Source organism: Solanum tuberosum, unplaced genomic scaffold (assembly GCF_000226075.1).
Source record: "Solanum tuberosum cultivar DM 1-3 516 R44 unplaced genomic scaffold, SolTub_3.0 scf00377, whole genome shotgun sequence".
Taxonomy (NCBI): domain Eukaryota; kingdom Viridiplantae; phylum Streptophyta; class Magnoliopsida; order Solanales; family Solanaceae; genus Solanum; species Solanum tuberosum.
The window spans coordinates 375,584-390,743 of record NW_006239302.1 but is presented as its reverse complement, the minus strand read 5'-3'; the positions used below and the strand labels follow the sequence as shown (position 1 = coordinate 390,743).

General features: G+C 32.6%; 3 protein-coding genes across 3 annotated transcripts; 2 read left to right on the top strand and 1 right to left on the bottom strand.

The window, feature by feature from the left end:
* Positions 1-2,605: 2,605 nt before the first annotated feature.
* On the bottom strand, positions 2,606-3,773 carry LOC102594066 (probable E3 ubiquitin-protein ligase RNF217). The gene is made up of 3 exons (XM_006361982.2): positions 3,155-3,773; positions 2,948-3,007; positions 2,606-2,618 (listed from the first exon to the last, which is right to left on the bottom strand). Exons 1-3 carry the CDS (start codon positions 3,748-3,750, stop codon positions 2,606-2,608), a joined length of 669 nt encoding a protein of 222 aa, XP_006362044.1. The 5' UTR covers positions 3,751-3,773.
* A 3,525-nt stretch (positions 3,774-7,298) lies between these two features.
* Positions 7,299-10,421, top strand: LOC102585890 (probable E3 ubiquitin-protein ligase RNF217). Its single transcript, XM_006361958.2, has 2 exons — positions 7,299-8,156; positions 10,061-10,421. The coding sequence occupies exons 1-2, from the start codon at positions 7,525-7,527 to the stop codon at positions 10,233-10,235; spliced, it is 807 nt and encodes a 268-aa protein (XP_006362020.1). The 5' UTR covers positions 7,299-7,524; the 3' UTR covers positions 10,236-10,421.
* Positions 10,422-12,350: 1,929 nt separating this feature from the next.
* LOC102585555 (cysteine proteinase RD19a) lies at positions 12,351-15,047 on the top strand. Its single transcript, XM_006361957.2, has 4 exons — positions 12,351-12,980; positions 13,072-13,191; positions 14,211-14,457; positions 14,585-15,047. The coding sequence occupies exons 1-4, from the start codon at positions 12,513-12,515 to the stop codon at positions 14,854-14,856; spliced, it is 1,107 nt and encodes a 368-aa protein (XP_006362019.1). The 5' UTR covers positions 12,351-12,512; the 3' UTR covers positions 14,857-15,047.
* Positions 15,048-15,160: the final 113 nt, after the last annotated feature.

Sequence of the window (15,160 nt, the reverse complement as noted above, 5' to 3'; positions counted from 1 at the left end):
AGGGGGGGGGGGGGGGGGGGTAGAATGTGTTTCTAAACACACTTCTCTACCCAAGATTCTGACTTTTAATGTATCTAGTTGATTTTGATTCATAAATTTATGTACAGTGTCTTCGTTTCAACTTTATGATACATTACAATTTTATCATGTGCAATGTATCGTATTCAAATATTAGTTTTGATACATAACACTAATTTATTGAGATACAAATATACATAACTATTACAAATTTCATTATTTTTTACTACCAGAGACATACACATATACATATTCAACTAGAGGCTATGTATCTGTAGACATTATCAAATATTATTTTTTATACATAAACACTAATGTTTTTAATAATATCAGTTTGTATCATATTCATAGTTATGTATATGTTTGTTATGTGTCCATCATAATTATGTATCACCATGTTGTTACGTATCTACAACACTGTTTTATAACTAAATCAGTGTATCATATTCATAGTTTTTTCTTTTTTGTATATGATACATAACTATGTCAAAATGTTGAATTGACTATGAATCAGATGTTATTATGTATCTGCAATCTTCTGAGTAACATTTTAAGACATAGTTGCACCACTTGTTTAATTCATGTATGTCAAATTCAACAAATTTCTAACTTTATTATATATAGCAAATACATATCAACTAGCCACAGTGTCGTGCACCAATCACAAAAAAAAATGCTATTGAGAACAATTACATGTATAATATATCTTTTATAAACTACAATATTTTTCAATTAGAATAAGATACATAAATAATAATGTACCACGCACAATTTTATGGGCATGATACGTAAATAGATAAAAATACATATAAATCCAACCAGTTAACCTATCAATTTTTTGTTCTTCTACTTTTCCCGTTTCTTTTACTCTGTAGAAGTAGTGAGAGATCGAATTTCATTTAGTATACAAGTATATGGTCAATGTCGATAGAGGAGGAAAACGCCATAGAGGTGGTTGCAGCGGTGCGAAATGAGAGGTTGAGAGCCCTAAAAAAACTCAAGACCTTCTTCAAACCACAGACGATGATAGTAACAAGACTAACAAACATATTCATGTCTTCTCCAAAATTTCAACAATTTTGAATCAAAATTGAAAGGATCTTCGATGGACTGGGAGAAGAATTTTGAATCTCAAAATTTTCGACAATGGTGAATCAAAATTGAAAGGATATTCGATAATCTGGGAGAAGAATTTTGAATTTTTCAAAATTGAAAGAATCTTCGAAGAACTGGAGAAGAATTTTGATCTCAATTTTTTCGTCAATTTTAAATCAAAATCGAAAGGATCTTCGATAAACTGGGAGATTCACAAAAGAAATTATTTGTCCAACAACTATTCTATCACTTTTGTATTGTTTATAACTGACCTCGCTTTCCCAGACTTCTGAATGTCTCAACAAAATAGAGATATTCATCATGTATCAACTACTATTTTTGATTTTTTTTTAATTTGTTAAGATTTGGGAGAGATTTGAGAGGACAAAATTTGAATATTGAATTGTTTGAAGCTGTTACGATTTGGGAGAGATTGATATCAACTTGATTTGCGTGATTTGGGATAATCACATTCAATTTTACGTTCCCTTTCCTTTTAAATTGTAACTGATTTTTTTTTTAATGTATCAGGTATAATGTATCCGGCTAGATTGCTATGTATCCAGATGACACTAAATTTGAGAAATTTTTATAAATTGAAAAAGGATAGAAATAGGATGTAATTTGCTCGTTACACTATGAAATTTCTAAAGATTTTACATAATTTAAGGCCACCGTAAGACTCTACCACGGTGTTGGGCCCAAGAAGAAGTGATATACCAAGCCCTACCAAGTCTTGAGGCCATCGTGTTGGGCAAAGAAAAATGAATTCTAGTCAAAATCTCACCCAACCACGATATGGATTGGGCTAGTCTTATGGGCCAAAATTATTTTGCCGGTAACTGAATAAATAGTTATTATGTAGAGATAGTCCATGTATTATGTATGATATTATTTAGTACTGTGTTTGGTAGGATTTTGGACATATTTATAACTAATCCATGTATTAATTATCCCCTACATGGTATTATAGGATGTATTACTAATACCTATTTGGAGGTATAGTAATACACAAGATATAATACCATGGAATAAGTCTATGAAAAGATAAAAATATCCCTCAAATCATTTTAATTATTTTGTTTAAATTAACTTACAAATTATTTATAAAAAGTTGTTTGTTACTAAATAAATCCAATACAATCAATATCGTCTTTCTGATTTTAAAAGTAGATTGTTAATCTTTTTTAAATTGAGAATAGACATTGTGAGTGATGCTTACTAATATGACAATTATTTATCCTCAAATAATTTAAGTGAAAAAATAGCAAACATGACAACAAAATAGTTCTTCTATAATATTGTCCGACAATTATTCAACTTGACCCAATTACATAATAATTCAAGGTTATAATTGCAAAGAAACTTTTTATAAAGTTTTAATCCTAACACAAGATGAGGTGGAAAACAATGAACCAAACACTTGATAAAAACAAATCTTGCATTACTAATTCATGCACTACTAATCTCTCCACCAAACAACCCCTAAAAGTTAAATGTTGGGCCTGAGAAAATGATAAAATTAAAAGAATTATGTTAATTAAATCTTAATAAAATATATATATTTTATTTATGAATAGTATATAAATAATTTGTATCCATTTTTTAAATTTAAAACTAAACCAAACCACACCAAATAGTTTGAATTGCAGTTCTATTTGATTTGTTAAACATAAACATGAATAACCCAAATCGTATTTTGGTATTATTTCTTTTTGTATGTACGGGCGAAATGCTTTTATAAAGAATAAGAAAAACAAGAAAAATAAGAACGTGGATTAAAAAAATAGGTAGAAAACGGTTGAAGGTAATTAAATGAGAATCACAAGCACACCACCGGCCATGGGGACGATCGACTCGCATTCCGCAGTTGTAGCAGAAATTGGCACGACACCTACATATATCCACATAAAAACACAATCAGATTAAACTATAAACACAACCATTACATATTAACTAACATAATTAAATATTAAAAGTCTATATATAAACACATCATACTTTAATTAATTTGTTATAAACAGCTAGCGCGCAAACTAACCTGCACGTGATAAAACGGCAACCATCACTAAGTTGAACAAAAGAGCGACACTTAGGACACCTCTGCCATTTTTTACGCTCAGCAAGCTTACCAAAAACGACGTCGTTTTTATCCCTCAATGCCCCACTCTCCTCACATTGAAACACAGCATGCCATGGAAGCTTGCACTGGAAGCAAAATAATCTCTTGCAATTTGGGCACTTTGATCGCGTCGCAACGCCACCGCATTCATCCAAAATCAAAGCAGAACAGTTCCGATTAGGGCAGTAACACCGCGTCAACCCTAAAACAGAGTACTCACACAACTTTTCAGACCATTTATCAAACAGTTCAGAATCCACAAGATTCCGGCAACCGATTGGGTCTAAAAATTGGTTACAAGTCGGAAACGGACACGGAATTTCGATGACATTGTCAACAAGCTTGACGGAGATGTATCTTGTTATACAGTCAATGCAGAACGGATGAACGCAGAGATTTTGGTTCTTAAATTTTGTACTGGGTAACAACAAAGGCTCCATACAAATTTTGCAGCAGAATGGTTGAGATTCATCTGGCAATTCGTCTTCTTGGATTTTTTGCAATGTGTTCCCCATGATTAATGGAAAAACCTATTAGTTAGCGAAATTCATATTTATAAAAGCAGTACAAAATAAAATTAGATTAGGACTCAAAGAAACATATTTCAACTTTGAAATCTAATTACACATGAATTATCAAAGTTGTGGCAGAGGTTATAGCGGTTGCGGGTTATTCTGGGGTTCCAAAAAAAACAATTTGTAAATGGTTTTGAAGTAGAACTCAACTAGAAAACTTAATTACGTATTTTAAAAGTTACTTTGGCTAATTATATTTGTCATTGTCATAACCTTCTGGGAAAAATGCAAAAGAAACTACTGTACTAATTAATCTCTCTGTGTTTGAAAAGTTAATTTATTTTTTTTCCATATTTAGGAGAGCACTATATATATAATTATTGGTAGAGTATAGCAAATATTCACTCAATCGTATTAATTTGAGTTACATTATTTCCCGTAACAATTCAATCACCCCATAAAACAAATCCTTGACATATATGATTAATATTTTATTTTCTAAAAACAAGACAGTTCTATTTACGCCAACTTTTGTTTGTTTTTTTGTTAGGACTCTTACTACTTTTTTTTTTGTTAGGACTCTTATATGACAGCCAAAAATCACGACAGAGTTTTATTTTCTAAGAAACTCACGATAGTTTTTTATTTTAAATATGATAAATGAAAATTTGTCTATTACAAAGTATTTTAATGAAGCCCAAAAAGTTCAATCAACTTATTTAACGTGCTTTTATGGTATAAATATAAATTAGTGATAAAGGTAACAAGTGCCTATTTTAATTATAATTTAATATCAGCTTTAAGTGTGAATAAGTTATATTTCACTTTCATATGCTATATATACCTTCCTTATTTAGTACGGTAATTGCCGTGAACTTTACTAATATACCAAAAAAAAAGTAAAGAGGAACGTTCGCAGAAGTTTCCTACATTTATGAACCTATATTTTCTTACTAATTCAATGAAGCAAAAAGATTTTGCGCTTTACCAAATCTTTTTTCTCTCATATGAGTATGTGAAAAGAGGAATGGTCGCAGAAGTTTCCTACATCTATTAATTAACTGTTTATTATCAATTATTTTCGTGCATATTCATCACTCCCTCCGTCCACAATTATTTGGCAGGTATACTAAAAATAGATGTCCAAGATTAATTGTCAATTTAAACAATCAAGAAATAATTAATCATCTTTTTCCAATTCTGCCCTTAATGATAGTGTAGTTCAATTGAAAAGTTATGTAGACTTTTGGTATTCTTGGTATAATAGGGTTATATTAGTCAAATTACACCTTCTATTAAATTTTCCTTGAGGGGTGTGCATGACCTTACCCTGACAAACAATTGTGGACGGAGGGAGTATTATATCTATAGTTACTGAAAATAATATGAAATTGATATTTGAAAATCAAATTTATTTTTATTTTTGTGAATAATTTAATGTGAAAAATACCTTTTTAGTGTTTTAAAAAAATAAAAATAAATTAAACGTGCTTTCCGGAGTTCGCCCAAAAAAAAAAGACAGAAAACCATGGTCAAATCACAAATGCCCCTTTAAACTCTAGGGTCTTCTTTTCGTGTCCTGTAAGTTTATTGTATATGACCTGAACCGTCAATATGGGCTATAAGCCCATTGGGTCGGTCTGGTCTAACTCGTGATTTGATAAGGTTGTGCTATGATTTTTGGAACCCATTTAAGAAAAAAACTTTTTAGCCCGATCTGAATAAGCCTGCCGATTTATGAGGCTTGAGAAATATGGATAGGGTCTGCCCGTGGGCCAAATAAAAATAAAATGGAGTATTAAAAATAACAAGAGTCTAAATTCAAAATCTATTTAAAGTTTGAAATATTATTATTTAAATGCAAATTATGTTTATAAATATGTACTACATAAAATTAAAAAAAAATACCGTAAAATTTCTAGGAAACCACTACATAGGCCGTAGCCTATGAAATATTGCCATAATTTTTTTTGTTTTATTATGATCATTGGAAAACAATTAGTTGAATATTTCTATTTAGCTATATATGTTTTTACTCGAAATCAAACTCAATAAATATTATAAAGATAATTTTATTTGTCAATTTGATTAACAAGTAGTAACACTAACACCATGTAATATTGTCTTGTCAATATTTATGATAATATTTTTAAATTATAAAAAATATACTTTTAAGAAAAGAGGATTGACCCAGCAAAGCCCGTAGCCCACGTACTTGTGGGCTGGGCAGACCATTTTTCGACGCACACAAAAAATGGGCTAGCCCGGTCCGACCCATCAAATTTCAAAGCATGTATGGGTTAGCTCGGATGAGGGTGGGCCAACCCATATTGACAGCTCTATATATGACAAAATTTAAATTAACCCAAGTAATTAAATCATGAAAAGTTGTACTTTATCTGTTTCAAAAAGAGTGACCTAGTTTGATTTGATACGGAGTTTAAGAAAATAAATAAGTAATACTTTTGAATCTTGTGGTCCTAAATTAAAGTTATGTCAAATGTACAAAATTGCCCTTTAATCTTGTGGCCTGTTTGTGGTATTAAACATGCCACGTGAAAAACTGAAATTAAAATGTTACAAGAAAAAAAAGTTCATTCTTTTTTAAACAAACTAGAAAGGAAAGTGGGAAATTCTTTTTGAAACGTAGGAAATATTCTTTTTAGTTTATTTTTATTTGTCTTATTTGAACTTAACACGATTATTAAGATTTTTACTTGTTTTATATGGACTTAACACGTTTAGTAAGAAAATAATGATTTACTTTAGTATTTTACTCACTTCTTATTGATTGATATTCCCACTATTCCATTATTAACTAAATTTTTGGAGGTATTTTCATTGTTCAAAATAATTGAATTGTACAAAGTTCAAGATGAATGTTCGAATTTTTTTTCATATTTATCCTTTCCTTTTATGAAGTTTGGTATTTTCTAGGAGATAAATCATTCTACTTGAAAAGTTATATTTATTATTTTCACAAAGGACAATATTGAAAAATGTGATATTAAATTATGTCATTGAATGTTTTTATTAATAAGTATGCATTGCTTTACAAATTCAGTTAATATGGAATAAAAATACTATCTATTATATTAATTGAATATTTGAGGTTTTTTCCATTGATCAAAATAATTGGATTGTTCAAAGTTCAAATGGATATTTGATTTTTTTCCATATTTGTCATTTTCTTTAATGAAGTTTGATATTTTTTAGGAGATAAATTACATTACTTGCAAAGTTATGTTCATGATTTCACAAAGAATAAAAGTGGAAAGTATGATTTAAATGACGTTTTGAATATTTTTCTTAATAAATGTGCCTTGCATCACAAATTCAATTAATTTTTCTTAATAAGTGCGCATTGCCTCTCAAATTCTTCAGAAATAATTTAGAGAATAAATAATTAATGCTAAAAATAAAATATAATATGTTAGTAACAGTGAAAACTATTTATGGAATGGAGTAGTAAATAGTAGGATAGTACTCCGTAAATAGAAGTGAACAGAGGGATTAAGAATAACTTATAAGTAAACAAAAAAATTGTTTAACCAGCTATGATATTCCAATTCCAAGAAAGAAGTTCAGCTAATTTTGAAAAAGAAGGATAACTGCAAAAGTCATACGTGAAAGAAAATTTTGGGGAAAATATTACTCCTACAAATTACAATCCAAGTATAAGAAGAAGACCTAAAACGACCCTTCCTTTGCCCACACAAAAAGTACTTGAAAAAAAATAAAATCCAACACTTCACTACAATTTTGACACTGATCATGGGAAACACACAGCAAAAATTGGCCCAAAATCAGTCAGAACAAGAATCGCCAGTCACAGAATCACCAGTCACAGAATCACCGGATGAATCATTCACTTGCGAAATTTGTATCGAGCCTATATTATTACCAAACAAAAAATTCAAGAACCAGAATCTTTGTGTTCATCCGTTTTGTATGGACTGTATGGTGAAATACATCTCCGTCAAGCTTGAGGACAACGTCGGCAACATTCCGTGTCCGTCTCTGAGTTGTGAGAATTTTTTGGACCCAATTTCTTGCCGGAATCTTGTTGGCCCTCAGCTATTTGTGAGATGGTCCGACGTGTTGTGTGAATCTTCTGTTTTAGGGTTAGCGCATTGTTACTGTCCGGATCGGAGATGTTCGACTTTGATTTTGGATGAGTGTGGTGGGAATGCAAAGCGATCAAAGTGCCCGAATTGCAAGATGCATTTTTGCTTTCAGTGTAAGCTTCCATGGCATTCTGGATTTCAGTGTGAAGAGAGTCGGGAATTGAGGGATAGAAACGATGTCGTTTTTGGTGTGGTTGCCGAGGCTAATAAGTGGAAAAGGTGTCCACAGTGTCGTCACTTTGTTGAACTTATTGAAGGTTGCAAAATTGTTAAATGCAGGTTAGTCTTATTTGTTTTTTCCTCTCTTCTTTTTTATTTTTGAAAATAAAAATAAAAAACTCATATTTATGGATTACAAACTTCTGAGGTTTACTTGAGTTGAGTTTCTATAGTAAGCAATTTTTCTACCTTACAGACGGGTAAGTCTGCGTATACCCCACACCGCCCAGACCCACTTGTCGGATTACACGGTTATGTTGTTGTTGTGGTGGTGATTATACAGGAGTCTGTACCTCTTGGTGCGTTTGCCCTTTGTTTTAGTATTAATTGCAAAATTTTGCTAACCCTATAGTAGTGCAGTAGTTAGTTTTTTAGTTTTTTTCTATAAGAATTAGGAGAAACATGTACTCTGCAGATAGGGTAGAGGTCATGAATTTAATAATTTCTAAGTACATTGATCCTGAAAAGATATCAGGCCCCCACATGTGGGTGCAAACATGAAGAACTACTTAAATAAATAAAGGTGTACTCTTTTTAATGCTTAACAAGATAACCATGCAAATGTTTAGTATTGAATTGGAATTGGTCCCCTCCACAAGGCAGGGGTAAGGCTGCGTACACTCCACCCTCCCCAGACCCTAAACCGGGTATTGTTGAATTGGAATTGATCGGAATAGAGAGTAAGTTTGAGATTGAATCACAAGTAATTGAAACACAGGATTTTGAGGACTTGCATTTAGCTATTATAACCAAAAGAGGAAGAAAAAATGAATGTTAAATTGATTCCTCCCTGCATACATGGTTTCCCTGGAATTTGAGGACCAAAAAGTTGTTGTTTGGCAGCAGAATACTTAGCTATCAATATGTTAATAGTCTTTTCTTTCAGACTTTCAATGTATATCTAGTTAGTCAATTTTTTAGGAGTTGTATCTCTTTGTTGTGGCATTCCAGTATCTACTTAATGGGATTTTAAAATGGTGCAATATCGATTATATTTGCCTAATATATCTCTAATGCCACTTAATTGAGATTAAGATGCCGATCATTCTCAGGTTCTGCTTATTTGAGGTTTCAATTGCTATATTTTTCTCTGTTGACATTGATAGGTGTTGATCATATCAATCGTTATAGAGAGGACGGGTTGGGAATGAGGACAACATATATAACATTTGAATCCCCTAAAGTAGATCATGTATCAACTATGTTGATCTGCCAAATTTTGTCTTGTTTAATGTTCCAATCGATATTTATTTGTAGTAGCCAGATCTTTTCCTCACATAGTTTTCAAGTATCCGGCTCTAATTGAATGTGTTTTTCCTCACAAATGAAATGCTTATCCTTTTATTCATTGTGGCTACTTTTTAGTGTTTACTTTTCTTCAGGGATTTCACCGGGTTTGTTGTTGTTTCGGGAAAGAAACAAAAGAGAAGATAACAGCTATGAATACTAAGAGGGGATTTTACTTGAGATAATCAAGCTCGGCCTCTGTATAGTCAATTTTAGATCTCATCTTCTTGTAAATAACTTGTAAAATAAAAAAGTGCCTGTGAAGCCAAATTAATGTTCTGGGAGGAAAGAAGTTGCTTGGTTAGATCTACATATTTAAATATACCAGGTTTATGACATAAAATTTCAGCATACGTGAGATATTAAGTGTCTTATATTGTTCGTCTCTTAATTCCTGACAGCTCTTCTCATAATTCTGCAATTTGTGTATCGTATCGAGATCAATAGACTCTCCTATGCAATTCTTACATTCTTCTGGTTTTGTTCAGTTCTCTGAGGCCCCTTGTAAGGATACACAGGTGTCGAGAAATATATATTTTGTGTGAATTTGATTGATATATCACGCTTGTACACTGTTAAAAAATGACTTTTTCTGATCTCAAACAATAAGAAGTAGAGAAAGGGTTCAACTTTCAAGTTTTATACTCTAACCTGGTTCTCTTTTCATCTGGATGTAGGTGTGGTGCCAGTTTCTGCTACAACTGCGGAAAAAGAGTTCATCGACACTGGTGTAATTGCGATTCTGCTTCCGTGCTCTGCATAAGGGTCATCCATGGGTTCACCATTATTTTTATTCTCCTGTCTATCTTTTTCATCTTCAGGAATTTAAATAGTATACCGCCGAAAAACTAGAGCCGTGTATAGACATTTACTCCTATTACATTTGAGGTTCAGTAAGATGTATTAGAATCTTTTTTGCTTCAGTGTGTGCACTTGAGGCAGAAAAAATAGCATAGACAAGAAAACAGAAATCTTAACAAAGTTTGTACAGATGGGGAATCCAAAATATGAAGTTCTCTTAGATTTTTGACTTGCTGATTCAAATTGTCTCAAAACACATTTTTATGTGAATTTTCAAGTTTCTTCCAAGCTTCTGCAGTTCTTTATTAGTAGCCTAGTAGGTATGATTAGCATCCTACTATCTCTTGGCTGCTATATTTAAAATGGATATCCACTTTTTTCGTGTCCAATTTGAAAAATCAAGAGATTTACTATTAAATACTACTATTCATTTCCCATTATTTAGATGATTGGGATCTTATCCTTTTATTTATTATTAAATAAGGAATGTGTCAAGTCAAACATGAATAACTAAATGTTCAGAGGGAGTATTTGTTTCTGAATAAGTAGCTAGTTTCCACAACAATTATATTGTTATTCTCCGTATTATTTTATGCTAAATACGATGTGAAATGACATTTATGTATTTTCCAAACATGTAAATAACAGCACGCAATTATTTTTTTGAAAAAATTTCTCACTTTGAAGAGGAATTCAAGATATATTTACACACTCGAAGAAATTATTTGCACGGTAAGTGCATTTAACTTAAAACACTAATTTTATATATAGTTTATATCCAAATTTTAGGAGTAATATATAAATGATGAACCAAACATCCTATGATTATTACTCATTGTACACTAATTATTCTACCACAATTCTTGTTGTTAGCTTTCTCGATGTTGAATAGTTTGATATCGAGCCAAGGAAATTTGTGACTAGGCATTAACACATTGAAATCCATCATATCAGCTATCTTTTTTATTTGGCTACACCTAAGAAAGTTTTATCCAATTATTTACAAGTTTTGCTCGAAAAGAAGAAATATATAATCGAAATGAAAAACCATTGCATCTACAAACGCAACCACAATAATAATAATACACAGTTAAACATTATTTCCGCTAAAAAGATTCATTTGGCTAAAAATCATGGAATTAGTCAAGTTCATGGGTAACTAGTAGTACTAATAAAACAATAGTTTGAAGGCATAATACAGTTATTTAACTTCTCCTCAACTGATATTTATAATATCCTTCAATTTTAGATGTACATGAATAAAAACTTAAATTTATATAAAATTGCTACTCTATAAAATTATACCTCTGTCTCAATTTATGTAGTATTTTTTCATTTTTTGAGAATCACACAATTTAAGTTTAACCGGAAATTTATACAAAAAATCTTCAATTTTTTTGAAATGAAATTTATATATTTATAAACTACATAAAAAAAAAAACTATAAAATAGATTTGTTTGAATTTCAAAATCCGAAAAGTGTCACATAAATTGAGACAAAGAAAATAGTATGAAACAATACGCAACAACCATCAAAACCCAGTTTAAGTGTATGTTGTTGTTGTTTCCTATAATTATTATATATTCTACTGTTTTAGTTACCAGACACGTACAAGTTACAACAATTGAAATCCTCTTTCATCACCATTCGGTTTCAATAATTCAAGTTGAGTAAACTTTTTGTAGCTCATTGGCCAACTAAGTGATTTCAAGAATGTTTTGTTTTTTGTTTTTGTTATTCAACTGATCCGATATTCGATACACATATTGAAAAGTTCAACTAATTTAAATTCATAAGGCTTTCTTCGAGGAAAAACAATCTCTATCAATAATTTTTCTATACCCATACTCAAACCTTAGACTTCGAATAGCCACCACATCCTTTGGCGGTTTGATGATGGGAATTGAACACAAAACAAAGATTCTACTAACATAGAATTCTTCTAACACTTTTTAATAGTAATAACAAAAAAAAAAAGAATATAACTAGTCATTGTTCTTTAGTAAATATTTTATGTTTTGCTTTTTGGAAGACCTTTGTTTGTTAAAGGCAACAACTTTAACGATAAAATTAAGGATAATTTCTTTCTTTCGGTTATTTTATTTCTTTATATATTTCCGAGAACGACTTCAAAACTGAAAAACTACCCAAACTCACGCCGAGAAGCAACTACCATTCCTTCAACCAATTATTATCCACCACGTGGCATTCAATTATTGGATATCTTTCACCTCAACTCTAAGCAACCTCATTCTTTCAGGAGACTGATGGATATATATAGCAGATGAAACTGAGAGAAGACGGAAAACAAATCTCCTGAATCAACAATGGCTCTTCGTTTCTCTCTCCTTTTCTTATTCTCTATCCTCCTAACGACGTCGTTTTTGTTGGCTGTCAACGGCGAGATTAATGGCGGGGACGATGATATTTTTATCCGTCAAGTCGTCGGCGATGATGATCATCACATGCTAAACGCCGATCATCACTTTACGCTTTTTAAAAAGAGGTTCGGGAAAACGTACGCCTCCGATGAGGAGCATCATTATAGATTCTCGGTTTTTAAAGCTAACTTGCGCCGTGCAATGAGCCACCAGAAGCTCGATCCATCTGCTGTTCACGGCGTGACTCAGTTTTCCGATCTGACGCCGGACGAATTCAGCCAGAAATTTCTCGGCGTTAACCGCCGGCTTCGGTTTCCTTCTGACGCCAATAAAGCTCCGATTCTTCCTACCGAGGATCTTCCTTCAGATTTCGATTGGAGAGAGCACGGTGCTGTCACGCCAGTGAAGAATCAGGTATGTTTGTTTCTCTGTGAGATTGATACGTGCATCGTTATTGATTAATGGATAATTAAGTAATTGCTATTGTTTATGATTGAAAAACTAGGGTTCATGCGGCTCATGCTGGTCATTTAGTACCACTGGTGCATTAGAAGGTGCCAACTTTCTTGCTACAGGGAAGCTTGTTAGCCTCAGCGAACAGCAACTTGTGGACTGTGATCACGAGGTTTGGCGCTTTTCCCTCTTATCCTATTCGGATGTTCATTCTATAAATTGTGCATAGGGGAATCCTGAACTTATTTCTTGTTAAGCATAGAGCTTAAACACGGTAATTAGGTGTAAAATTAAAAGCATTTGCGAATTTAAAAGTGTTGCTCATTCGATTGGAATTTACTATTGGCATAAAAGTTTTGTTTTTATCTTGTTCTGTCATTATTAGTTTTTTTGGGTCATGTAACTGATCATGGATCAGTTTTAGGAAAGTGCTTGCTCTGTTTCTGTCTCTTTTTAGTATGGAAAAAACTTAGTTATGATATTTATATGGAGGAATGATTCAATCCACTGCTCATGCCGAAACAAAGACGGAAGGTAGCTTGGCGTTTATATGTGAAAAAATGTAGTGAAACTGAGAGGATTCATATAGTTGTTGCCAGGGGCGGAGCCAGCCTTCTGTTAGGGGTTCATCCGAACCCCCTTTGGCGGAAAATTTTACTGATTAAAATTATTTTTTATGCTCATATAATAGATGTAGAACCCCCTTCGATTAGTTTGTGTGGTTAGTTCCTCAGATATTAAACCCCCTTATTAAAAATCCTAGCTCCGCCACTCACTTGTCCCCATGTAGTTAAGAATTGAGTTTTGCCTTTCTGGCCGTTATTTGATATCAATCTATTACTTAACGTGTCTTTCTTCTTCAAGTACCGTGTTGTTCTGTGGTTTTCTTTTATCAAGATTTTCCTCTTCGTTTTCGGGGTGCGGGACCCACTTTAAGGGAAAGGGAATTGGGCTGTGTTTATGATTATTTTAACAGTTCTTTGCTTAGTGTAGGCTTGAATTTGTTGCTATTTTCATTTTCAGTGTGCCAATTGCTAATCAGAACTGGGATTGTAGACAGTATAATAAGACTTCTAACTTGTAGTACTTACTCCACGGGCAAATGAAATTCTTACTTCGACATTTCAGTGTCCTCCATCTCCCTGAAATATGTAACCTAGACTAATTTAACCTTGCATTGTATACCTGCAGTGTGATCCAGAAGAAAAAGGTTCTTGCGACTCAGGGTGCAGTGGCGGGCTGATGAATAGTGCCTTTGAATACACTCTCAAAGCTGGTGGACTTATGAGAGAAGAAGATTATCCATACACTGGCACCGATAAGGCAACCTGCAAATTTGACAACACCAAGGTTGCAGCTAAAGTTGCTAACTTTAGTGTTGTCTCCCTTGACGAAGAACAAATTGCTGCTAATCTTGTCAAGAATGGCCCACTCGCTGGTAAATGTCCTCTCGAAAAACTTGCTAAAACTGCCTTTATGGGATCTTTAGTTAATTACTACTCTTCATGTGCTAATTAATGGATGTAAAACTAATTCTGAAAGTGTTGCTGTTGCTTGGCTTGCAGTGGCTATCAATGCAGTGTTCATGCAGACATATGTCGGTGGAGTCTCCTGCCCATATATATGCTCTAAGCAGTTGGATCATGGTGTCTTATTAGTTGGTTATGGTACTGGCTTTTCTCCCATTCGAATGAAAGAGAAACCATACTGGATCATCAAGAACTCATGGGGAGAGAAATGGGGAGAAAATGGATACTACAAAATCTGCAGAGGCCGCAATGTTTGTGGAGTGGATTCAATGGTTTCAACAGTTGCAGCTGTTAGTACCAGCTCATAGTGAAATTTAACGTCTATTTTTACCAACTACACTCTATGTAAATTAAGTGTAGCTTAAAGGACCGTATTTCATTATTTCCAATTGTTAAGACTGTATTTCATTATTATTTCCAATTCTACAAATCTTGAAAGTAAAACACATTTCTCCGTATTCTAAACATCTATCTATCAGTTTGGATTTTTTGCACCCTACCAAACATTCCTTTATAGTTTAATTCATATCCATGTGTGGTTGACTTCCCCTCCTCGTCGCCAGCACACACAAAAATGTCTACTCAGAAGAGTTCAATTAGTTGACGTCAATG

Bases quoted from the DNA above. Each gene is read 5' to 3' on its own strand.
- LOC102594066 (XM_006361982.2), bottom strand. From the start codon at position 3,750: ATGGGGAACACATTGCAAAAAATCCAAGAAGACGAATTGCCAGATGAA. The intron at 3,008-3,154 runs GTTAGTTTGCGC...GGATATATGTAG, and splicing joins TGCCGTTTTATCACGTGCAG to GTGTCGTGCCAATTTCTGCT.
- LOC102585890 (XM_006361958.2), top strand. From the start codon at position 7,525: ATGGGAAACACACAGCAAAAATTGGCCCAAAATCAGTCAGAACAAGAA. The intron at 8,157-10,060 runs GTTAGTCTTATT...ATCTGGATGTAG, and splicing joins TGCAAAATTGTTAAATGCAG to GTGTGGTGCCAGTTTCTGCT.
- LOC102585555 (XM_006361957.2), top strand. From the start codon at position 12,513: ATGGCTCTTCGTTTCTCTCTCCTTTTCTTATTCTCTATCCTCCTAACG. The intron at 13,192-14,210 runs GTTTGGCGCTTT...GTATACCTGCAG, and splicing joins TTGTGGACTGTGATCACGAG to TGTGATCCAGAAGAAAAAGG. The intron at 14,458-14,584 runs GTAAATGTCCTC...CTTGGCTTGCAG, and splicing joins CAAGAATGGCCCACTCGCTG to TGGCTATCAATGCAGTGTTC.